Below are 22197 nucleotides of genomic sequence, written 5' to 3' on the forward strand. Positions count from 1 at the left end.
TACAAAAAGGTGGGCAATTACTTGCAGGGGCCACTATATTAATTTGTTATTTTATTGCAGGGATATTGAAATAGTGTGGCCATTATCATGTTTGGTAGCTCGCCATTTACAGTTCTAGTCCTCATGATAGACTCATCGAAGTGATCATGGTAGAAAATACAAAGCTGATATAGATTATTGCAATCCCTTTCTATCCGTCTAAGCTGCCTAATTGTCGCTACGTGTTCTGGTTAAAGACTAAAACATGTAACGGAATGTGACGGCCCTGTCTCCCATCTCCGATAGCTCTTCTGGTGAAATATGAGCCGCCTCTCCATTGGCAAGCTTCTTTTCGCGCTTCTTGTTGATGGTGTGGTAGCTAACAATTAAGATGACGCTGGCAATGATTCCCATGGAGATAAAACCCAGCTCCAAGCCATGCCCCAATTTATATCGAGGGCTGTCGACCTGACGGTAGAAGTTAGATGCCATAGCCTAGTTGAAAAATAGTTAGCATTGCATACAGAGGATCTCGCGCGTGTTGACTTACTCCTCCAAGGTTTCCGACTCCAATTTGGATTGCCATGCCGGCGCTGCGCTTGTAGCTTCCGCTTAAGTTGTTGGACAGCCACGCAATAACACCGGGGAATGAAGGGTAAATGGCACAAGCAGCAATAAAGATGCCTCCGTAAACGACTTTGGGATTGGATGAACCAATGCACCTAGATCAATGATATTAGCTTGGTAATAGCCATAGTGAATATTAGAGAGACGGAGACCTACATAGAATAGCCGATTATCATCATAAACAAAAAGCCAATGATGAATGGGCTGCGCTTGCCGACCTTATCAGAGTAGTAGGCGCTGATGACAGCGAGAATGGCGGCGACGACATAGATGGGCACAGTCATTAACTGGGCAGTGCTCGAGGTATAATGGAGGGATTTAATGATAGTGGGGAGGAAAAGAGAGATTCCGTAGAGGGGACAGACGATCTAGATTGTGCAATCGAAGCTGTCAGTATAAAGCATGCACTCAGAGTGAAAGGATACAGCGTAAAGGTACGGGAAGACGCGGCCATAAAGCTCAACAGTGGATGAATAAGGGGTTGACATGAAAGAGGGGTTAGGAAGGATGGACTTACACTCCAGTAGACAAAAATGTTGACCCAGATTTGCCAATCCGTAAATGCCTGGCGAACGTACTTCCACTGAAACTCTTCAGCCTGTGCGACTTGGCCATGATGCGTCGTACCATCGGCCGATAGCTGGACTTGGCCTTGGTACTTGAGCCGATGGATGACAAAGGCACGCTCTTCCTCGGTGAGGAACTTGGCTGTCTCGGGGAAATCGTGTAGTAAGAAAAAGGCCGAGGCGGCAACAAGCACAGTTGCAATTCCTTCAAGAATAAAGATCCAGCGCCATCCGGCAAGACCGCCAACGCCTTCCATTTTGCTGATACCAAAGGCGAGGAGGCCGCTGAAGGCGCCAGCAATGGAAGCAGCAGAGAAGAAGAGAGCCTGGCGAAGCTGGATCTCATGGCGACAGTACCACATGGTAAGATAATACTACATGAGAACGTGTGTCAGCTCAGAAAGAAGAAAAGGGAATGTTACTTTATGCTGTATGCAATGAGAGGAAAACGGAAGAGGAGAGGACGAAACCTACAGCGACACCTGGAAACAAACCGGCCTCTGTTACTCCTAAGAATAAACGAGCTATAAGCAGGCCTCGAAAGTTTTGAACGAGGCCCATGAGCGTCATTACAACTCCCCAGCAAACCATTATCAGTGGCAACCACCGGCTAGGGCGTAGCTTTTTGAGGAGCAGATTGCTGGGAACCTCAAAGGCTGCGTAAGTGAAAAAGAAGACTGTAAGACACCAATTGTACTGGCCCGGCGTCATGTTGAGATCTTCTTGAAGGCCCTCGATCTTGGCATTGCCAATGTTTCCCCCTTAGGCGCAATCAGTTAGATGGTACAGGTTGAATCACAACTGTAGAAGAGAATGTGAACCTTGGTAGGGAAGGAACACTTACGATCAAGGAATGAAAGGAGATAGAGCGCTGCGAGCATGGGGATGAGTCTAATATCCATCTATACAAAGCAAGATCTGGCTTAGCTTGGTGCCTGATGTTGAGCATATGGAAGATGAGGAGTACCTTGCGCAAAACCCTCTTCTCGTCAACATCAACAAATGACCCGAGAGCACGGTCAGATCCTGTTTCTGCTCCCGAGGCCTCAAGATTATTCTTTACCACATCTTGAAGCTGTTCAACCTCGACTTTGTCAGAGGTAAGGTTGTTGGCATCCATTACGCGTTGCGCGTCCAGGAATAACCCTGAAGACAAAAGGGGAACAAAAAAGATTGAAGGATGCAAATGGATGTTAGCCAAGAACGCAGTTGCTGCGTTTTGAGAAAAAGTTTGGAGAAGAAGAAAGAAGTAGAATGGTGGTGGTAGGCCAGAAGGGTTACATCCGAGGGAAGATAACGAGACCTTGTCTCAGATGAGGAGGGGAAAGATGGATGATAAATGATCAGAGTAGCACCTGTACATGGTTCGAAAAAAAGAAATTTCCGGTCAAGGGTCCCTGCTTTTCGAGCTGACACCTGTGTTGCGTTGTTGCCGTGGCTCTCCTTGCTGCATTCTGCCATGAATGACGATGCTTGTGGCTCGCATATACTTGCGCTAGCAACAGCTGGGGGAGGATCTCGCTACTCTGGGGAGACCCACGGTGATGCATTTTTATTCACAGTCTTCTCCACAAGATGGATGGGTTAGTACGGATGTAGAAGTAAGATTACTTGGCATGCCAGTAATACCTACAGAGTACTAGGTATTACTTGGCCCACGAGTGCGTGGAGGGACACAATCCTGGTTTGCCTGGCACTTCGTCTCGGTAATTGCTCAACAATTTGCAATCTGCTGGCGTCAAGCCTCTTGTTTGTTCTTTGTTCAGTGGAGCGTCTCTCTTTCTCTTCCTTTTGGCGCCGACGAGAGCCGGGAATAGCTTATCAACCGGGAATTGTAGGGCCAATGAGCGAAACGTCGACGATGCCGATCATGTCTCCAAGTTTGGAGAGCTCGAAGCTATAAGGCTAGTTGTTAGTACAGCCTCAAGAGACTATCAAGGCACTCCATTGAACCGATGGAATGACTAGCTAGTCCAGCAACTGACTCGTAATCAAAGAGAGATTGGACGAGTAAAAGGTATGCTAGCGATGGCCAAGAATTAACCCGACGGTACAACGGACAAGAATCAACGCAGAATAGCCGCAGACTGGAGAGAGGAAGAGACAATGCGATAACCATCTCCCCATTTCCCCATCTTCTCCACACGAAAGCTGGCCCATCACATGGCGTGAGCAAAGAGGATCTTGGTTCTAAATTCAATCTAGGCCGCCCCCAAGTCAGGGCAGTGGATTAAGTTTTGGCGCCCCTCCCTGTAATTTGCGGGGTAAGAGCTGGACGTGCCTTCCTTACTCGTAGCGAGAACTAAGGAAGCCACAGCCAGCCTCTTGACATGGCAAGTTCCGTCTAGATTCCGCTCCAGCTCCTGCTCCTGCTCTTGCTCCAAAAGTGGAAAGATGACAATTTCCCCGCATGTCAAGACGGAAAGAAGCGAGCGTGTCTTGTTCTCGTCCCTTCTCTCTGATGAAGGGTGGAGGGCAAGGCGATGATGACATGCCGACCACGCTCGGCAATTCGGCCAATGGCTAATGGGGGCTGTATCTGCGTGACCGTTTCTCTGAGATGCTCCTGCCGATACAGGAGCTGGTTCATCCGCATTGCCGAGCCAGGAAGTATATAGGCCTCTGTCGAAGCGTCTGGTGCCAATCGCATCATAGTGTATGCCCCTGGCTCAAGAACAGCTGCAGAGAAGAAGATAGTTGCAGTAGTATTTCTTCTGCCACGTACACTATGTAGGTAGTATTTTCCATGACATCGATCGGCATTATCTGTTGATCTGTAACATGCCGATACTACGTATCCAGAAGGCGGACGCCTGAATTGACTTGATTGATTTGCCTTGAAGCTGGGACAAAGTAGCACAATGACACCCAAAGAAAATCAAACAACAGCCATATCTGGGCACCTGGGAATAGCTGAATTGGAAAAGTGGCTGAGACACCACGAGAATCATGAGTTGCGCGATATTTTCGTCCCTTTTTCCAAGCAATGACTCTCGAAGCAGCTATCTGAAGCCAACGTGCATGGCGTTAAGCTGTTCCTGCTTCTAGAGAAACGAATAATATAAGCGAGCTGAGTCGATGGTGCGTAGCAAAGAAGCGAAGCTAGCGGTTAATTATAGCATCTCGGGCGGTCTGAACTTCTGTGAGGTCCATGTTATTACCAGAGAGGTGAGAAGGCGTTATGCGGCTCATGTCCAGGCACCAAATGCACCAGACTCGCTTATTAGGAGTGTACATCGAATAAAAAGCAAACGGGCAGCTACTATCTGCCTAGTAGGTAGTAATCATCTTTTCCCACTTACATACTATGCAAGAAATGCCGTAGTAACCATTAATCTAAACCAAGACCTGTGCCACCACCGTTTCTTATCTTCACCTTACACTGCACAGCCAACTTCTCACCAAATCGATGCTGCTTTACAGTATAAACTTGCAATAACCTTTGTGGCGGACGGCACGCCAAAGCGGAAAATACAAGATGCTAGCGCTAGCGCCGATGCAAACGCGAAGTGCCTTTTGCCCCACCTTAGAGGGAAAAAAAGGAAACTTGGCCCAGGCGCGATAAGAGCCATTGGAGATTTTTTTTTTCCCAATCTTATCAGCGGCAGTTTGAGCGTCACAATCTACCAGATTACGCAGATTTCTGGCTGCTGTTTCTCACCCATTCGGCATAATCACAAACCGCGATTCTTTTCCGCAGTTTCATTTGCCCTCTTCATTTTAAACGGATCAACAGAAACCGCATCGCAATGAAGTCCAAGCGAGCCACCGCTGCCTCAGCTGAGGACCCCAACCCCGTCGACGTGTCGCTGGACAAGAAGCGCAAGCGCACTGACGATGATGCCGCGCCCTCGGGCAGCTTGAAGAAGCACAAGGAGGAGAGCAAGGAGAAGAGAGAAAAGAAGAAGGAGAAGAAGAGAGAAGAGAAGGGAGACAAAGAGGAGAAGAAGTCTAAAAAGGACAAGTCCAAGTACAACGGCAAGACCCGAAAAGAGAAGAAGGATGAGCGCAAGAATCTGCAGGATCTTCCCGAGGACATGGATGTCGATGAGAACAGCGAGGGAAGCTCTGAGGCTGCTGAGCCTTCCGTGACCCAGGCCGAAGCCAAGACAAACGGTGATGCGAACAAGGACAAGAAGGAAAAGAAGGATAAGAAGGATAAGAAGAAGGATAAGAAGGAGAAAAAGGCTGAAAAGGAACCCAAGTCTGAGACCTCTGCGTCCAAGGACGTACCACAAGGCGAGGATGCCATCGACCTCGACGCCTCCACAGCAGCCAAGCCGGGCCGCAACATTGTCTTCGTCGGCAACCTGCCCTACACTGCCACCGCCGCAACCATCACCGCGCACTTTGCCTCCCTGAAGCCCATTGCCGTGCGCTGCTTGACCAAGAAGGAGGACCCCAAGATGTGCCGAGGCATCGCCTTTGTGGAGTTTTCATCGCCCACTCATCAGAGGACCTGCTTGGACAAGTTCCACCACTCCATGTTTGAGGACGGCATCTCTGAGCCGAGAAGAATTAATGTTGAGTTGACGTGAGTTTTTTTTACCGAATAAGAACAAACCGGATTACTGAAGCAGTTTGTTTACCCAATGGAGAACAAAACAAAATGCTAACAGCGTGTTTTTTTTACTTATAGTGCCGGAGGAGGTGGAAAGAGCCAAGGCCGCCAGGGCAAGATCATGGAGAAGAACAAGAAACTCGAAGAGAATAGAGCCAAGCGTATCGAAAAGGAGAAGGTCACCAAGGAAGAGAACCAGGGCAATGGAAACAACTCCCGAATGGACATTCATCCCAGCCGTCTCGCCCGTCTCCCTGGTTTTCGAAATTAATAAAACTGGTTTTTATTAAGGAAAACTATTTTTAACCATGACCTCAAGCCGCTGTTCTTACACCAGGCGTTTTTCTTCTTTTTTCTCACGTGTTTCTTTTTCCTTTTTCTGTTTCTTTTTCTTTGGGATATTGGATTTTTTTTATATAATCTTTTTTATCTGTCAATAATCTCTTTTACTTGGTCAATTTTGTCTGTTTACCTACATATAGAGAAGAAAGCGGGTAAATGAGAATTGTTTGCATATGACGATTATGTGGATATAAGATGGATAACTACCGAGTGGCAAGGAGACAACAAAAATTAGCAAGAAGAGAGATACCCTCAATAATAGAATTGGACGGAATTTGGTCTTCACATGCACAATGCCTCCTTAACTATGTAAGCTAGGTATGTGCTTTGTGATTCGCCAAGGCTACTCTCAAATGCTGGCATTCCTCATAGCAACACAATATTTTATGCACGTCATTTACCCGTATGTCGTTTATCCATGGTAGATACAGCAGGCCAAATGGTGGGAATGAGCCAAAGGAATTAAAGGGGCGAAAACAAAGCTTCTTAGATTGCACTTTTTAAGTCTATGGAGGGAATGACAGATGCAATGCAGACAGAAACAATCGTTGAAATTACCAGACGCCATGTGGTTTGTACTTTTTTTTCTCGCTTTTTTTTCTTTCTGTTTTCATCTTCCAGCTTCAAGGACCATCAAGATGGCATCAGAATCGTCGCCGTCCTGTTAACAAATGTCATTTTCTGGCTTGCTGCAAACTCTATCAACAGTACCGAGAAAATGGGGGGAATCTCAAGACACAGGACAGCCATGTTCATTAAAAACACAAAAACAAAGAAAAAGAAATCTCTTTTTAGAGCCCCGGGCCTCTGCATCCTCGTCATCTGCTCCTCCATCCTCCATTAATCGCACTTTCGGTCTAAATTCATCGAAACATGTCCCAGTGAGGAAGCTTCTGTAATGCACACCATTCTAGGTGACCCAAAAAAAATTCGTGAGGCGGCGGCGGCTCGAGATTGTAAATCGTCGGTTGGAAACCAATTCTAAGACGTCTTCGCTGCACGAGATGCTAAAGATGGCAAACGAACTGACATCGCAAATTCATTCAAAGGATGGAGCACTTGGACTTCTTGGCCTTGGAGGTTTGAGGGGTGGGGTTGAGGACCGCACTGCACGAGAGAGGAGGTCAGAAATCTGCAGCCGGCAAAAAGAGACGAGAGAAAAATGCAGTGGGAAAGTAACGAAAGAGAGAATAGTCGGAAGAGAGAGAAAAGGATGCCAAAAAGACACAAAAAAGATACAAAAGGCTGGGTTGGGCAAGACTTACCGAATAGCCTCGTCAAAGACGCTCTTGAGATTCCGCTGCGTCAGAGCAGAGCACTCAATGTACTTGTAGATAATCTTGTTCGTCTTGTTGACATCCTTGACGTAGTTCAGCACGTTCTCGTATCGGACAGGCTCCATGTGCTGCTTGGTAAGGGCAGCGCGGGTGCCAGGGTCGTCTCGAAGATCAATTTTGGTGCCGACCAGGATGATGGGGGTTCCGGAGGAGTGGTGAGTGATCTCGGGAAGCCACTATTCAAAGAGTCAGATGCTTTTTTTTCTTTTCTTTTTTTTTTTTTTCCTTCCCCAGGCAGGGGTAATTCAGAGGAAAGTGAGTCTCGTACCTTTGCGGCAACGTTGTCGTACGATGGCGGGCTCACGACGGAGAAGCAGATGAGGAAAACATCAGTCTGGGGGTAGGACAAGGGCCGGAGTCTATCATAATCCTCCTGGCCTGCGGTATCCCAAAGTCCCAAACTGATGGGCTTGCCATCAACAATGACGCTGGCAGAGTAGTTGTCAAACCTAAGGACCAAAGGTCAGCAACCAGTCGCCATCATAGAAATCGTTTTTTTGATACGCGTGGTGTGGAGACTGACACTGTTGGGATGTACTCTCCGGGGAACGCATTGGTCGTGTACGAGATGAGCAGACAGGTCTATGGAGTCGAAGGTTAGCTAATAAAGACCCAGCTTGGGAAATGGGAAATCGGAGATGGTACAAACCTTGCCAACGGCACCGTCACCAGTCACGACACACTAAAGGAGATAGGAGACGTCAGTAACAGAAAAAAAAAACAGCAGAGGGGAAAAGGAGAACCGCCATTACCTTCAACGATTGAACTCCAGCTTGCGCCATTGCGTCCAAAGATCAAGCAGTAGTTTCGATAACGGTCCTTGATGAATCCTGAATGTTTAGCGACGGCGGTATGGTATGATGTTTGATGCGGCGGAGGGGTTGGTTGGAAATCGAGAGGCGGCAAGTCGGTGGAGGACGGATCGAACGAGGGGCTTTGCGCTTGGTATTTAGGGAGTAGAAACGACAGGACGGAGAGATGGGAGAAGAAACGGATCAGACGACGACGAAAGGGAGATGGATCAATGGCTAGAGATGAGAAGCGGGAATCGGAGATGGGAGATGGTGATGGTGGCGCCTCGGTCTGGAGAGGGTTTCAAGGCTGCATCAACGTCAGAGGAAACGGGGTTCAGCCGCAGGAGGTGAAGCTGCAAGAGGCTGGGCAATCAAAAGGGCGATATCAAGCAGCTTCGCAGCAGGCAAACGAAGCACCCGCTGGCTAACTCGATCCTGTGCTAGTCCGTGCTGGAGGAGCTTGCTAGGAGAGGCTAGGAGGCACAGATAAAAAGATACCTGCCACTTGTGTTACACGTACCCTGTTGATTGTTGTATCTGCTAGCGCCACTGGAGCTGGTGGAGACAGAATCGAGGGGGAGGCGACGAGTTGATAGGCCCCGTCTCTATGGATGAACGCGTTTCGTCTGCAAGGGAATTTTGGGGGGCTTTAAAGCAGCACAAATCAGATGGCGGCACCTACACGAGATGCAAGGGAAGGCTCGTAAGGCGCTGTGAAACCGGACGAGAGAGTGTGGATGGCGGGAAACGAATCAGAGGCCGTAGATGCAGATTCGGTGCAAGATAGCAGTAGTGCAGTATGAATGAGGAAGATGAAGATGAAGAAGCAAGCAGAAGAAGGAAGAGAGGAGGGGAAGGAGAAACAGAAACAAGGCGTCCTTGAGCCGTGTAGCTGTGAGGCGAGGCGCAAGGAACCGCCCGCGCCTTGTTTGGGTGTTCAAAGGAGATTTTGGAGTGATTTCTTTTGATTGCTGAGAGAGACGGGGAGAGAGATAGAGAGAAACAGAGTTAAGAGAGACGACACGGGCTTACCGTCTAACAGGAGCTGGTTGAGCTCGGTTTGATTGATTTTGAGGAATCGGATCGGGCACTGGGCTGGAAGATGCGAATTTCCCGGGACTCTGACGGGAAGCCTGCTTACTCTTGCTGGCTCGGTTTTGGTGACAAAAGACGAGGTTCATGCGTGTGTGGCTGGATGTGGGGGTGAGAGAGAAAGGCGAGGGAGGAGGCGAGGACCGAAAAAAGCACCACCCCATGCACGGTACGTACCCTGCTCACTTCTCACCTCACGGCAAAAGTCTCAGGCTCGAGTCAATTCAGGTCAAGTCGCCTGACCTGAGATGCAGTTGGCAAGGGCAAGGGCCCCCGTATTGTGCTGTACAGTATGGATATCGGGTTTAGATTGCCAAGGCCGGCTCAGCAGTGTTTCGAGGCTTTGTCTTGTTTGTGCATTGATGTCATTGGCAGCAGAAGAGCTCTAGAAGGATTGCCACGATTCTGTATTGTTGATTGGAATTCAATTGATCCTGCCACTCGCTAATTACAGACGTAGCTGGCCTTTGCGACGGGCATCCAGCTTGGAACAAAGCCCGGTGTGTCTGCCTAGTGTCGAAACTGGTCAAGGTGCTCTGTGCCAACTTGCCGGCTCGACTCATTCAAGGTCCTAATAATAGGCGGATGGAGATGGGATTGATTGATTGCTTGCTACATAGCAGTGCTAGCTCCTGCTGGAGGGTTCAGCAGCAGCAAGCTTCCCGACAATACGAAGTGCTGTAGCTGCTAACATGCGGGCGAGTGCACAAAGTGGCGACACCGCCATGGTGATGGAGAGCAGCGCTGCATCTAGCCGCTGCATCTGTCCTCCCTTTCTCCTCTTAGGGATGACAGTGCTTGACGACGACGGCAGCCTGCTCCCATCACCGAGTTTGACGGCGCCTTGGAAATGAGGTTCCGGCAAACGACAAACAAGCTCACTAACAAAAGTGCCTCTACTGAGTCGTCGTAAAACAGCATCCACTAGTAGGCGCTTTGGGAGAGAAGGGAAACATGCTCGGACCTTGATCATTGCGCACGAGCTGCAGCAACAACATGTTTCTTACTCAATTCTACTACCACTAGATAAAAATCTACCTTGCTTGTCCCATGCGCTTACCAGTGTACTCAGCGCATGGTGCAAAGCTTTCGACTCTCGCGCGACATCCGCTGCTCTAGGACTCATCTGTAACGGCTTTGTTGCCATCTTGAAACAAATCGCCGCATCCCACCAAACTTTGACGTAGCTTGGCGTTACGCCCGAAAGGGGGGCAAGTCTGCACGGTTCCGCCTCAGTAGCCGCGTTTTTCTCTTCTCCCAAATGGAACCCATAGTGCTAGTAGTAGGCAGTATTAGTATTATAGAATGTGTATGGCGAGACTGTGAGAGCGCTTATAACCGCGTACGCATTGGCTGCTGCTTTCAAGCTCATGTGCCGCGATTCCATGCGCGATCCTGCGCTAGATATGTACCAGCAGCAGCACCTCCATTAGGGAATCGACTCAGCCCTCCCCCGAGATATCCTTATCCATAGCAGTAACCTCTATCCCAACTGTTTTCCTTTCGCGAGGCTTCGCAGTCTGCTCTTTGGTCTCAGTATTCTTATATATCGGCGGTTGATATGGCGGGCAACAATTCTGGTTCAAAGCCTGCCATGCATCAGCCGCCAGTGTCAGGGCAAGAGAACAAGCTTTTTGTTGTACATCAACGAGACATACGGTTCTTTGAGAAATGCAACTTCCTCACCATGGAAAAAATCTTAAATTTGAGCCGAACGTAGAGTAAAGAATCTCGCCTGCTAGTAGCAATGTAGCTTCCGTCGAGGAAAGGCCATGATCGTGGATATCAGCCACGGCGGCCTACCATTTGCTAAGTTTTCCGGTAATGATATATCACGGCAGCCCAGTATCTTAAGACTCCAGGTTATTCCAGAATGTAATGTCTTGAGCTTTTTGGGTTATTGGTCGTTCCTACGAACATATAGTTGGGGTGATTGCGCCGTGAGCCATGGAGTTGCGGTCCCTCTGATAATCCATAGCATTAGTAATTGAGATAGAGGCTTAACAGAATATCGAATACAGCCCTCGGAATCATACTACATCACATAATGTCTGTAGAGGCTTCCTCAATTCGGGGAGACTGCCAGTAAATTGTTGCCAGGACATCCTGCTGCAGGCTGCATGTCCGTTAAATCAGTCAATTTGCAGCGGCCATGGCCCTAAGGGTGCTGGGCCACGATACTTGGGAGGGGAAAGGCGAGGAACTGCAATACCAAAATAACGAATCCGATGCAAAGCAAATCTCAACATGGCAAGGCTGAGCCTGAGCACAGCGAGGCTGAATTAGGGGCGGAGAGCCATGGATTACGGAGTACGCAGCAGCAAGATGGCCATGGCACCTGCTGTCGGAGCCGCACTTGGAACACCGCCAACGGCAAAAAGAAGCATACTGTTCCTCTAGGGAATTCTTAACCATCTTCTAATTTCTCAAAACAAAAATACCGTGATCTAATCTTGTTGCTGCTTGTTTCTTTCCAGATTGGCAAAACCTGTATAAAGAGGCATCACTTAGCCCTCGCCCTTCGCAGATCGACAATACAAACAACACGCAATTACAAGCTCGATCATGACAAGTTTCTCGGTGATAGATTATCTGTCAACGTTTTTAGTATTATCCTCTATCCTCCAAGTATCTCTCATGTGTTGGCCTAGATACATTTGCTAACTCGTCTCTTGATCTTTTAATGCTACCAATTCCTTGCGCTTCAATACCCTGCATAGCCAACTCTTTTCCGACAAACACACTTAGCTACATCTGCAAAGAATTGAAAAATAGCGAAAATGATAAATACAGATAAAGGCTACCTAATGGCAGGTTTACGATGATACTGCTTATAGTTACGCCTTGGTGAAAATTGAACCGCAGGGTAGCACCGCGGCTTGGCATCGTTGTGGACCACACGCTCTTCTCTCAGATCTTGTCTTAAACCTGCCGGCTCATCTACCAGGTGTTAATTGAAAGGATATTAAGTAGATGGACTTGTTCTCGCACAAAAAGGAATGAATTTTTCCGTTTCCTTCTATATGGTTTAAAGCTAACTACCTAGCAGAGACTATCTATATCCCAAATGGTCAATCAATGTTATAATCCACAAATTTAGTGCATCGTTATCCATCTCTATCAAACAAGCCAAATTCCAGAAACACACATTTCCCACCCTAGCCGCGCAGACTAATCTCAAGACCGTCCATCTCTGGCCTGGCCTCATCTTCGATCCCTTAAGCACAAGTTATGACGAAAGAGAGCGAGCCAATGACAGACCAGAGGCAACCAACTAAACTATGTCAACATTAGCATTAGGAGGGCCACAAAGAAAAGAAAGTTGCTACTTACACCACTATTGCAAATGAAAATATCTTGTTTTTCTTGAACTTTGTGTACGCAGTCCCAGCGAGCATGTATCCCATAACGACAGCCACATAAATAGAAAAGGGTGGCAGAAAGAAGGGACCCTGGACAAAGTCTCGGTATTCATTCCCTTGGCACAGCCACATCAAAGGGCTACGAATCATGAAAATTTGGTTGAGGCGCTCCAGATTCAGTTCGCCAAATGTGAATCGCTTGTCGATATGCCTGAGAATCTTGCCGCCGGCGTTGTCGCTGAGCACCCGAGAGACAAAGTACTTCCAGTTTTCAAAGTTGAGGCCATCTGGCATCAAGTTTTTCCCCTTTGCAATCTCAAAGTCGCTCCTATTACGCACAAGACCAACATAAGAGAAAGCGAAGCCCATGGCGCGCATCCAAATGATGCTGTGATTGCATGGTTTGAGTTTTGTGAGTTCAAAGCCGCTATTCAACCGCCCTTCTCTTCGAAGAGTCGTGAATGGACTATGATAGGGACACTCCTTGGGGCATTCAAGAAATTCATCCCAAAATTTCGGTTCAAGAAGATACCGCGGGAAGGGCTTTATAAAGATCTTATCCTTGGAGTAAAGCAAATGCATATCCATCTTCTCAATGACGGTGATTTCGAGACCAAGAGCTTGCTGGTAGCTGAGAGCGCGCGGTGGTATATACTCCTTACCAAGCATGAAAAAACAATCGAACGCTTTCATTAAGCGATCTACACTGAGATCGATCGTCAAGAATTGCTCGACACGGTTCTCTGGAATCCCAATCCAGGCTATGCCAATTCGATACGAGGCAGGCAAGAGGTGACGAATCTCCTCCGTAGTGAGGCGATTTTTAACCTCCCAGGATTTCCGACCGAACGGCCAACACTCAGGCTCAAGCTCCTCTGTCGGTTTGACGGGAAGAACAAAAGATACTCTCTTCGTGCTCTGTTTGGTGTGTTAGGTCTCGAAACTAATAACTTGACTGCAACAACGGAGAAATCACCTTGGATTCAGAGGTAGGCGAAGGCGTGGACATATTCGCCGGTGCCTCTGGGGATTTCCCTTTGGCTGAGCTCACCATGATCTTTGAAGATACTCTTGTCACTAGATATGAAGGGGCGTCTGGCGTACCGCTTAATTCGCAAGATGCCATTCTGTTTGTCGACGTGATACTTTCAGACATCGTGGGCCTTGGTGGAAGCGGAGGTGGCCGGTCTGGACAGTCCATTCTCGACGACCACATACGCAGAAACAAGGAGTGAAAAAACGGCATCCAACAGGAACTTTCTCTATGATTGAGCAAACGATTTAATATCGGAATGAGAAAGATCTATGGAGAAAGAAGTTGCCAAATCAGTAAACAAAGACACTTATAAGACTCGCAAAAGAAGCAGTCTACACAATATATAAGAGAAAGAATTTACAATATTTGCCAAGATATAAATATGAAAAGCCAAGGCGAGCAGACGACACCTATCCAAGAAATCCGTCAGCGTTTCATCCTTCCGCGTTTGCTGTCTGCATTTGTTTGCTACGGTGGGTTTCTATCGTGACTTCTTTTTCATACGGCAGCCAGTAACAAGAGCTGGTGGCTATCGTGGGGTCGATGAGCCCCTTGCATCTGTTGTCTCTAAGTTATGCAACCATGTATTATTTCTTTGTCCGCCTGACAGCGGGAGAGGCGACAATCAGCACCGGTAACCCGGTATCCCAAGAGGAGCACTTTAGTTCAATGTCTCATCCTCCCTCACTACGTTATTACTACCAAGTGCTTTACTCTTAGCCCGCTGTTGCGAAACTCATTCAAGAGCTCACTGCCTGACTAGAGTACTTGCACACAACACATGCAAAGGAGGATTTTTGCTCTGCTGAAATTTATGCAGCAGCTTTCTTTTGTTCGCTTGATGCCTAACGTCTATACATACTGCTCGTATGCAGTCCGTCTACGCATAGCAAACAAGCTGAAACTTCATGACATGGACCGTTTGCTAGGTAGAATGAAGCTTTTGTAAGTCCATTGCCCGCCGCGGTGGTCTTGCTCCGGCAGCTACGGATACTGTACTCTCTGAAGAACAGCTTTCAAGTATGAGTACATCACTTACACGCCCCCCCCCCCCCCCCCCCCCCCCGGGATCAGCCGTACGTACCCTGTCTCCAAGGATTTTCAGCCACTTTTCGAGGCCCTGGCACTTTGCTAAGCCGATTCTCTCCGTTCACGCCCTCTTCAGCTTCAGAACTATCATATGTGTCCGGTATAAGGCTCAGCCCATGATACCTATACGAGTACTACATAGCAAACATGCAGGCTGCTGCGTAAGCCGCGGATCTCTCCTAGTTTCCCCCAAGAAATTAGATTGTCTGAGTGGGGTGTGCTGTAGCCCTACTCTTGTATGGTTCACTCCTCGCTAGAGGATCAAAATCGGTGAGGGAAAAAAAAAAAGAAAGAAACGAAAGGTGAAAATTGTTGGCGTGATGCTACCATAATCATGGATAATCGAGGGAGAGGGAAGGGGATAGACATGACCTGGGGAAAGTAAAAATTGTGCACAAGAAAGGATCGGCGATGATAGTCGTAAAGTCCGATGAAAGCAAGCGTCCACCGTAGTTGCGACTCTTGACAACGGGTAAAGCCTTCGTCAACCATGATAGATTGCTATAGGCAGTCTGCATAAGGCGCCACCAACGACCGTGCACTCAATATTTGCGTCCATTTTTATATTCATGTCTCATTATCATTATCTCATTATCATGCGTTGAATGCCTTGTGTGGGATGCTTATTCTAGTGTCCTATCGCCATGCCCCGACGAATTTCCCTTTGGGCTTTCGTCTCTCTCCTCTCTCTGCCCTGTGTCCTTTGTTCCCTGTCTCTGAACTTTTGTTTCTGCCATTGTGGCAGCCTTTACTCTCTCCTTTCTTTGGCTCACTTTACTCATCTGTTTGATATGGAGTATGGATCGCAAGAGTTGATTCGTCCTCAGGCTCCATGTAATCCATTGCTTCCACTTTCATCATATCCGCAGCGTGGGCCTCTTCGGTGGCTTCTCCAGTGATATGCTCAACCTCCTCTTCGGCCTCACTTTCAGTCTCGCTTCCAGTTTCATATCTTGCTTCATCTCTTGCCTCGTCCTTTGTCTCGTCGTTGGCCACTTCTTTGGTCTGCTCCTTAGGCATCTCAGCAGCCTTCTTTATGGGCTCCTCGTTGACCTTCTCAATAGCTGCTCGAGCCCCATCCCATGGCTTTCTCCCCCTACCCATATCGAAGAGCCTGTATACAGCCGGAACGTTAGGTCCATTCATGATGTACTTGAACAGTGTCCTGTTTTTCCACCAGAACTTCCACGCTTCCCAGCCCCACCCTTCAAGTCGTTCAATGACTCCAGTTCCAGCAGTTGCATTTAGCCATTTGTAGGTCCCTCGCACATCTATGCGGAGGCCAAGGAATGACATCGGGCCGTTTTCAAGCGCTCGTACCACGAAATTGTAATGAGAGTCAATCTCTCTCTTCATTGCTCGTGGCGAAGGCAGTGGATAACTCCCAGACCAAAGGCTGGCGAGTGCCATAGTAGCAAGGTCGTAGAGCACAAATGTAGGTCGCACTGTTGTGAGGCCACCCAGCACGGCCAACGACTCCGGATATCGTTCTGATAGAATACCGTGATAGAGTCTTTGATATTGGCTATTGGTGATGTGGTGTTTTGCCTGCTTCAGCTGCTCAAATGAGTCTGTAGTGTATTCCACATCCGCAGGGTTCCCCTCTCCCTTGATTAGAGAGAGATCATGATAGTAGCCGCAGCAAAAAATGATTGCGTCTACATCTGTAATCTCGCTGCCGTCCTTGAACACCACAGTACGGGGACCCGCAACTCCCATAATACCTCCATAAACTTTTACATCACCGCTGTCTAGGAGGCTTGGCAATTCATCGCAGACAAACGGACTGCGGTACAGCGGACCGCTGACTGCACCGCTGAAGCAAGGATGTCCCCTCAGGGTCGGAAACGTATAACTTTGTATGAGGCCAATTGCTTTACCGGCAACATAATTCGAGACTTGAGGGGACCATGCTATTGAGCGTCGCATCATTGAATCGGCACGGCGGGTCAAATAATGGTCCCACGGCCGTCCTCCAATTGTTCTAGGGATCTAGATGCATACTTGTCAGCGTTTTCTTGAATGGTGCTAAGGCGAGAAAGCATGTTCGGGATTATTCACCAGTGAACATCGGCTTCTGCTGCTGAGATATAACTTATTTGCACCGGCCTGCTTCAGAAAGCTCAATGTATCGGCTCCGGTAGAACCCAGGCCCACGACCAGGACATTCTTTCCGGCATATTGTGCTGGGTCTTTAAAATCGCGAGAGTGTATGGCATCTCCAGCGAATTTTTCGATACCCTTGATCTCGGGCATGTTTCTGACATTGAGACCTCCCGTCGCCATCACTACTCTGTCGTACTCTCGCTCTTCTTCTTCGCCGGTTTTTGTGTGCCTCGTGGATACGATCCAAACGCCGTCTTCTTCGTCTCGTCGGATACTCGTCACAGTTGTCGATAGCTCGATATGTTTGATCAATTCGAATTTATCTGCGTATGCTTCCAAGTACTCGCCTATCTGTTTCGCGGAAGGAAATGACGGATAGTCTGTACGCATACAACAACCCTGTCAGCAAATTTTCTTCAAATATGCGTGCCGCTTTCAGCAGCTACTGGAGCTCATCTTGTCCAAAGCTTACCATCTGGCATTGGGAAATCTGTAAAACAATTCTGTCGGTTTTCATCTGCTGGTAAGTCTCACGTGCTATACATCCAAACATGGTTCTTGGGTCGCTGTCACTCACTGTTTCTTTCGACATGTTCACCCTCGTCTCTGGTAACGCCGACACTTGCTCCGTATCCATCGAATGGTACCAATTGCCGCCGAGATTCTCGCTTTGCTCCAGAGCTCTGACGTTTAAGCCTTGCTCGACCAGATTTTTCACCGCCAACAGCCCCGTCACACCAGTGCCGATGACACATACATTATTTCCTGGGCGGCCACTACCTGGGCCATATGCCTCCATTTTGACGCAGTCTGTGTGCCCCTCTCCCTTTTGTCGTGTAGGAAGCTCTAGAAAAAGGACCAAATGTCTGTGGCTGCTGAGAGCTTCACAAGGCAGAGAAATAGAAGAAAGAAAAAAGCTCGAGGTGGCGGGTGCACAAAATGGAGCTCATCGCCCGTTGGGCATCCGTTCAGGGGTGCTCCCTTTCCCTGTTCGTTCCGCCGGCTACTAGGCCTAGTGCTATCTCAGAAGGAGAAAATCTTCTAACGACCTAACTAGCGATATATTCTTCCGTTGGAGGTGTGGACCCTGCCTTGCGCCGTCGAGATGCTCGGCCGCTAAACGGCGGGCTGATGGCTCTGAAGAGAGAGAGATGTAAGCTCCTAACGACCCGCTTTCAGGACGCAAAAGCCTGTGAGATGTCAATCTTAGATTGGGTACGTCTACAGCTCTGGTGCAGCGTGGCACCAGTAAAGATGGCCAGCCTCGTTAGTTTGGTGCTAGATGATGATTCGTTCTGAAGACTGGAGCAATGGTAGAGCCAGCATATTTTATCAGAGCTGCATCGAACCGTGGCTGTATCAACGGCACCGGATTTGTGGGCCTGCGGATCTCTGTCTCACGGCCCGGCCCGGATTGTAAATATTGAGGGTGTGCGGCGAAAAGTATGTCGTCGGCTTTTATTAAGCGTGAAGAAAAGGCACTTTGGAGTGGTAGTCTGGAACCCTGAGTGAGGCAGGACGCTCAACACTGTGGATCTAGCTATCAACTCGGGTAAACCGGCGGCCAACTTCCCAACGGCTGCCACCATACTAAGTGGAAGACTGCATCAGCTGCTGTGTCCTTTTGCAGATGAACATGCCGGCCTGTTTGACGGCAAAAGCTTCATTATTCAAGCCTCTTACCACAAAGTCCAACATCAATATCTCAGACCCGTGACTTGATCAACGCCAATGTCGAAAGGGATGATGATTGTAGCTTTCTCAATGTCATCGTCGTCATCGTCGTCGTCGTCGTCGTGATACATATGAGCTATGTTAGTTTCTTCCTATGATCTCGCCGCAATTAGTATATAGCATATCAGACTATAAAGTACATGTGTGGAATAGCAGGACCCAGGTAGAAGACTTGTTAGAGACGTAGTAGGTATACCAAGAGTCTACCCTGTACAATCTCTTCTTACTATCGTTGCCGTTGAGAGCAATTTCTTTCTTCTTCAAATCCTGGAAAGAGAGCAATGTTAGTTAATAGACAGAATAACTGCCTCGGATTGCAACCTTCTATCCTAGTTGCATGTCGCTTGCCAGTAGTACGACCCCGGGTGGAGAAGGTCGATAACATGAATGCATAGATAGCTTCAAGAGCAGTAGAAGAGCAAAGAATATGATGATATTCGGGTGTGTGTTTTTGCTTGTCTATTCCTGATTGAATATGCTGCACGTGCTCCATATCGCTATAGATAAGTGACTCGATAAGATGTCTGATAGCCTATTCGTAAAATCATTCTGGGAAGGTGCTGCTCTTCCCTCTCTTGGGCAGAGGAAATCTCTATTCTTTTCTTTTCGATCATAGTTTTTTGCCATTCATCCTAATACCCTCTTTTCAGTATAAATCTGACTTCTTACGAGTAGCTGGATATGGAAGCGAAGGTATTCTCGAAGCATTTGCTGTTTGAGTTGCTTTGAAGCTGGAAACTCCAGCAAAGGAACCCGATCGTGTTGCCTCTACCCCCCAGATGAAAAAGATTCCGGAGCAATAGAGTCTCTAATTCAATCAAGCAAAGTATTTCCCAGCCTCATATTCCTTGGATGCATTTTTCTACTGAACCCTACTGACCAAAATCCTACGAGACTTGAGTATATCAGCGGAGACATGCATCGTTAGACGCGACCTCGCATACCATGAACACGCAGCCGCTGGCACCCAAGAGATAAATATTCTGCATTAGAGTTCGGAATACTTGTGACGGACATATTCTGGGGCATTCAGCTAAGAATCTCGAAGTGTTGTGGGTTTGAAAGCTAGTTTAATCCATCTGAAGCAATCGTGTTAGATCAGGGCATGGATTTTCTAGATTTCCGCCTACTTTGCTAAATAGAAGGGGTCTACACCACGAGAGTTTCCCTCTTATGGATTCTGTGGCGTTGTTATAAGTATGCCAGATACTTCAACTACAGTCCTTCTGCATAGTAGCCCACTTAAGGTAACCCGGCTCTATCTACATATTTCCCACACTCCGCTGACGTACTAACATGACATGAGGACTGGTTGATGCCAACACGATACTGCGTTTCTCTCAAAGATGGAGCATACAACTTAATACTGCTCCCTAATAGGTATCTACTATCATTCCCAGTGCTTCCTTCAAAGCAGTTCCGAGATATAATAGCTTCAAGACTGGGTATGGCCTCTTTATCATCTCTTTCATATGTACTTGAGGTATTGCATCTAAAAGGCATATAGAATGCGAATGCCTCTCTACGCAAAAAACTTTTGCCAAGGCCCCATCCTAGGCCAACGGCCCATGTTTCAACCTATATATATCTTCATCATATTACTTGACGCAGGAGCCTGGGAACAGAATTGCGACCATTTTGTAATACCTTTTAGCCATTGCTGGTGCTCGAGCCATTGATGCTTCAAGGACTAAATCAAAACAATAAATGTTAATACTATCGCACAGGTGCTAACAACAACCTATGACTAGTTCCATCGTTTCTGAGGCCTGCAATAACGTTCGCATTCCTATCCCATGGCAGTTCTCGTGTGGACATTCAAGGCGGCAGAATCGATTCGATAATAGAGCCGTTATCGCCATCCAAGAATAGCTCTACATCTAAATTTTGCCAGCAGTAGAAAATGACTTGGCTTGAAATGCCACGGCGCTGAATAAAAAACCACGCTTGAGCATACTGGCAAACTGGATAAGTGGCTCAATAACAACGGCTGGGGAGAAATGGTTTACTGACATGGCGTTTCGCTGTAGACCAGCAGCCTGTGCTTTGGCACTGTAGGCGACGCCAACAGCGCTACTTCGCCATAGCTTAGGAGCTAATGACTCACCATCTCGCCCCATAGTATCGCCATATCGCATAATTTTACCGTCCATGGATGACTTTTTTCCACTCACCTGGTCAACTCACTTATAGAGCAAGCCGCAGCAATGGAAGCGGCCATCGACCAGCTTCTAGAGTGGACATCTTCCATAGGTATTGAGTTAAACGGGATTCATCCAAAAGCTCTGCATGGGAGAGGTCTTGGTATTGTTGCAACCCGCCATCTCGAGGTACAGTATTTTGCTTTCTCTTTGAATATTCCTCTAGCCACTAAGCTTGGTTCAATTTCTCAGTGCACCAAGCCGACCTATATAGAGTCAAACACACAAATATATCATATGCTAACATCATGACTAGGCCAACCAAGTCATTCTCAAAGTCCCTGTATCTGCTTTGCGTACCCTCAGCAACACTCCCAAGGACATCACCAAGACTCTCAGCGGTGCCACTGTTCACGCCATTCTTGCTGCTTCACTCTGCCTTGATTCCAACCCTGATTTGGAAAAATGGCGCCCCGTCCTCCCTTCTCGGAGAGATATTGCCATCAGTCTGCCCATATGCTGGCCAGCTAAGCTACGTGCGTTACTGCCTCCAGGATCCAAGTCTTTACTTGCAGCGCAGCAAGAAAAGTTCGGCAAAGACTGGGCGATTGTGGCCGCGGCGTACCCGCAGCTTCAGAAGGATGAGTATCTGTACAATTGGCTCCTGGTAAATACCCGAACATTCTACCACACAAATCGAAAGACGGAGAAGCTACCCAAGGAGGATCACATGGCGCTCCAGCCCGTGGCGGATCTTTTCAATCACACCCCCGAGGGCTACTGTATGGCTGCCTTCAACGACAAGTTCTTCACTTTCACTACCACTCGCACACACGAGCCTGGCGAGGAAGTGTTCATCCGCTACGGGCCCCATGCAAACGACATGCTGCTCGTAGAATATGGCTTCACGCTACCGTCATCTATTAATCCTTGGGACGAGACTTGCCTTGACCCTTACATCTGCCCCTTATTAAACCCCACTCAGAGGGAGCATCTCGAAGACGCGGGCTTTTGGGAGAAGTATATGCTGGACTCTCAGACGGCATGTTATCGTACGCACGTTGCATTGAGAATGCTCTGTCTGCCCCTCCGACAATGGCAAGCTGTCCTGGACGGCGTAAGAGATGAAGACACGGATCGTCACCTTATAGATGCTGCGCTCTTAAAAGCACTTACAAAGTACGATAACGACATCACCAACTCTCTAGAGCTGCTGAGCAGTAGCTCTGCTGGCGAGGAGGAAATGAGAGGAAGCCTCACAGACAGATGGCTCCAGATCAGGCAACTGGTGGCAGCAGCAATATCACGACTACAAGGCTAGCAATCGCTAGCTACCTTGTTATTGTCGCTCCTCAATCTTCCTTAGCCTTCATGTGTCGACATTCCTACACCTCTTCCTCTCTCTTTATTTTTTTCTTTTTCTTTTTTTAT

At 48.0% G+C, this 22197-nt stretch overlaps 8 protein-coding genes across 8 annotated transcripts; 3 read left to right on the plus strand and 5 right to left on the minus strand.

Annotated features, from left to right (window-relative positions):
- Window positions 1-26: 26 nt before the first annotated feature.
- Window positions 27-3328, minus strand: TrAFT101_000632 (uncharacterized protein). Its single transcript, XM_024903279.2, has 7 exons — window positions 2140-3328; window positions 2017-2074; window positions 1647-1933; window positions 1124-1546; window positions 763-974; window positions 530-701; window positions 27-474 (listed from the first exon to the last, which is right to left on the minus strand). Exons 1-7 carry the CDS (start codon window positions 2290-2292, stop codon window positions 238-240), a joined length of 1542 nt encoding a protein of 513 aa, XP_024764852.1. The 5' UTR covers window positions 2293-3328; the 3' UTR covers window positions 27-237.
- A 1458-nt stretch (window positions 3329-4786) lies between these two features.
- TrAFT101_000633 (uncharacterized protein) lies at window positions 4787-6543 on the plus strand. Its single transcript, XM_024901693.2, has 2 exons — window positions 4787-5706; window positions 5812-6543. Exons 1-2 carry the CDS (start codon window positions 4922-4924, stop codon window positions 6002-6004), a joined length of 978 nt encoding a protein of 325 aa, XP_024764853.1. The 5' UTR covers window positions 4787-4921; the 3' UTR covers window positions 6005-6543.
- A 575-nt stretch (window positions 6544-7118) lies between these two features.
- RAC1C (Rho- protein rac1C) lies at window positions 7119-8194 on the minus strand (the record flags this gene model as incomplete). Its single annotated transcript, XM_024899096.1, has 6 exons — window positions 7119-7182; window positions 7341-7588; window positions 7681-7861; window positions 7936-7994; window positions 8062-8094; window positions 8165-8194. 6 exons carry the CDS (start codon window positions 8192-8194, stop codon window positions 7119-7121), a joined length of 615 nt encoding a protein of 204 aa, XP_024764854.1.
- Window positions 8195-8507: 313 nt separating this feature from the next.
- TrAFT101_000635 (uncharacterized protein) lies at window positions 8508-9387 on the minus strand (the record flags this gene model as incomplete). Its single annotated transcript, XM_066126101.1, has 3 exons — window positions 8508-8513; window positions 8727-8853; window positions 9239-9387. The coding sequence occupies 3 exons, from the start codon at window positions 9385-9387 to the stop codon at window positions 8508-8510; spliced, it is 282 nt and encodes a 93-aa protein (XP_065982200.1).
- A 3129-nt stretch (window positions 9388-12516) lies between these two features.
- On the minus strand, window positions 12517-13669 carry TrAFT101_000636 (uncharacterized protein; the record flags this gene model as incomplete). Its single annotated transcript, XM_066126102.1, has 3 exons — window positions 12517-12577; window positions 12632-13578; window positions 13637-13669. The coding sequence occupies 3 exons, from the start codon at window positions 13667-13669 to the stop codon at window positions 12517-12519; spliced, it is 1041 nt and encodes a 346-aa protein (XP_065982201.1).
- Window positions 13670-13712: 43 nt separating this feature from the next.
- TrAFT101_000637 (uncharacterized protein) lies at window positions 13713-13895 on the plus strand (the record flags this gene model as incomplete). Its single annotated transcript, XM_066126103.1, has 1 exon — window positions 13713-13895. One exon carries the CDS (start codon window positions 13713-13715, stop codon window positions 13893-13895), a length of 183 nt encoding a protein of 60 aa, XP_065982202.1.
- Window positions 13896-15320: 1425 nt separating this feature from the next.
- TrAFT101_000638 (uncharacterized protein) lies at window positions 15321-18021 on the minus strand. Its single transcript, XM_024901694.2, has 4 exons — window positions 17469-18021; window positions 17364-17394; window positions 16847-17271; window positions 15321-16777 (listed from the first exon to the last, which is right to left on the minus strand). The coding sequence occupies exons 1-4, from the start codon at window positions 17688-17690 to the stop codon at window positions 15560-15562; spliced, it is 1896 nt and encodes a 631-aa protein (XP_024764857.1). The 5' UTR covers window positions 17691-18021; the 3' UTR covers window positions 15321-15559.
- A 2780-nt stretch (window positions 18022-20801) lies between these two features.
- Window positions 20802-22087, plus strand: TrAFT101_000639 (uncharacterized protein; the record flags this gene model as incomplete). The annotated part of the gene is made up of 2 exons (XM_024904474.2): window positions 20802-20955; window positions 21083-22087. Exons 1-2 carry the CDS (start codon window positions 20833-20835, stop codon window positions 22085-22087), a joined length of 1128 nt encoding a protein of 375 aa, XP_024764858.1. The 5' UTR covers window positions 20802-20832.
- Window positions 22088-22197: the final 110 nt, after the last annotated feature.

The sequence above is a fragment of the Trichoderma asperellum genome, chromosome 1, assembly GCF_020647865.1.
Source record: "Trichoderma asperellum chromosome 1, complete sequence".
In the NCBI taxonomy this organism is placed as follows: domain Eukaryota; kingdom Fungi; phylum Ascomycota; class Sordariomycetes; order Hypocreales; family Hypocreaceae; genus Trichoderma; species Trichoderma asperellum.

Bases quoted from the DNA above. Each gene is read 5' to 3' on its own strand.
- TrAFT101_000633 (XM_024901693.2), top strand. From the start codon at position 4,922: ATGAAGTCCAAGCGAGCCACCGCTGCCTCAGCTGAGGACCCCAACCCC. The intron at 5,707-5,811 runs GTGAGTTTTTTT...TTTTACTTATAG, and splicing joins AGAATTAATGTTGAGTTGAC to TGCCGGAGGAGGTGGAAAGA.
- TrAFT101_000632 (XM_024903279.2), bottom strand. From the start codon at position 2,292: ATGGATGCCAACAACCTTACCTCTGACAAAGTCGAGGTTGAACAGCTT. The intron at 1,547-1,646 runs GTAGGTTTCGTC...GTTCTCATGTAG, and splicing joins GTTTGTTTCCAGGTGTCGCT to TATTATCTTACCATGTGGTA. The intron at 475-529 runs GTAAGTCAACAC...TTTTTCAACTAG, and splicing joins GAGTCGGAAACCTTGGAGGA to GCTATGGCATCTAACTTCTA.
- TrAFT101_000638 (XM_024901694.2), bottom strand. From the start codon at position 17,690: ATGGAGGCATATGGCCCAGGTAGTGGCCGCCCAGGAAATAATGTATGT. The intron at 17,272-17,363 runs GTAAGCTTTGGA...GTATGCGTACAG, and splicing joins AGATTTCCCAATGCCAGATG to ACTATCCGTCATTTCCTTCC. The intron at 16,778-16,846 runs GTGAATAATCCC...GTATGCATCTAG, and splicing joins GCAGAAGCCGATGTTCACTG to ATCCCTAGAACAATTGGAGG.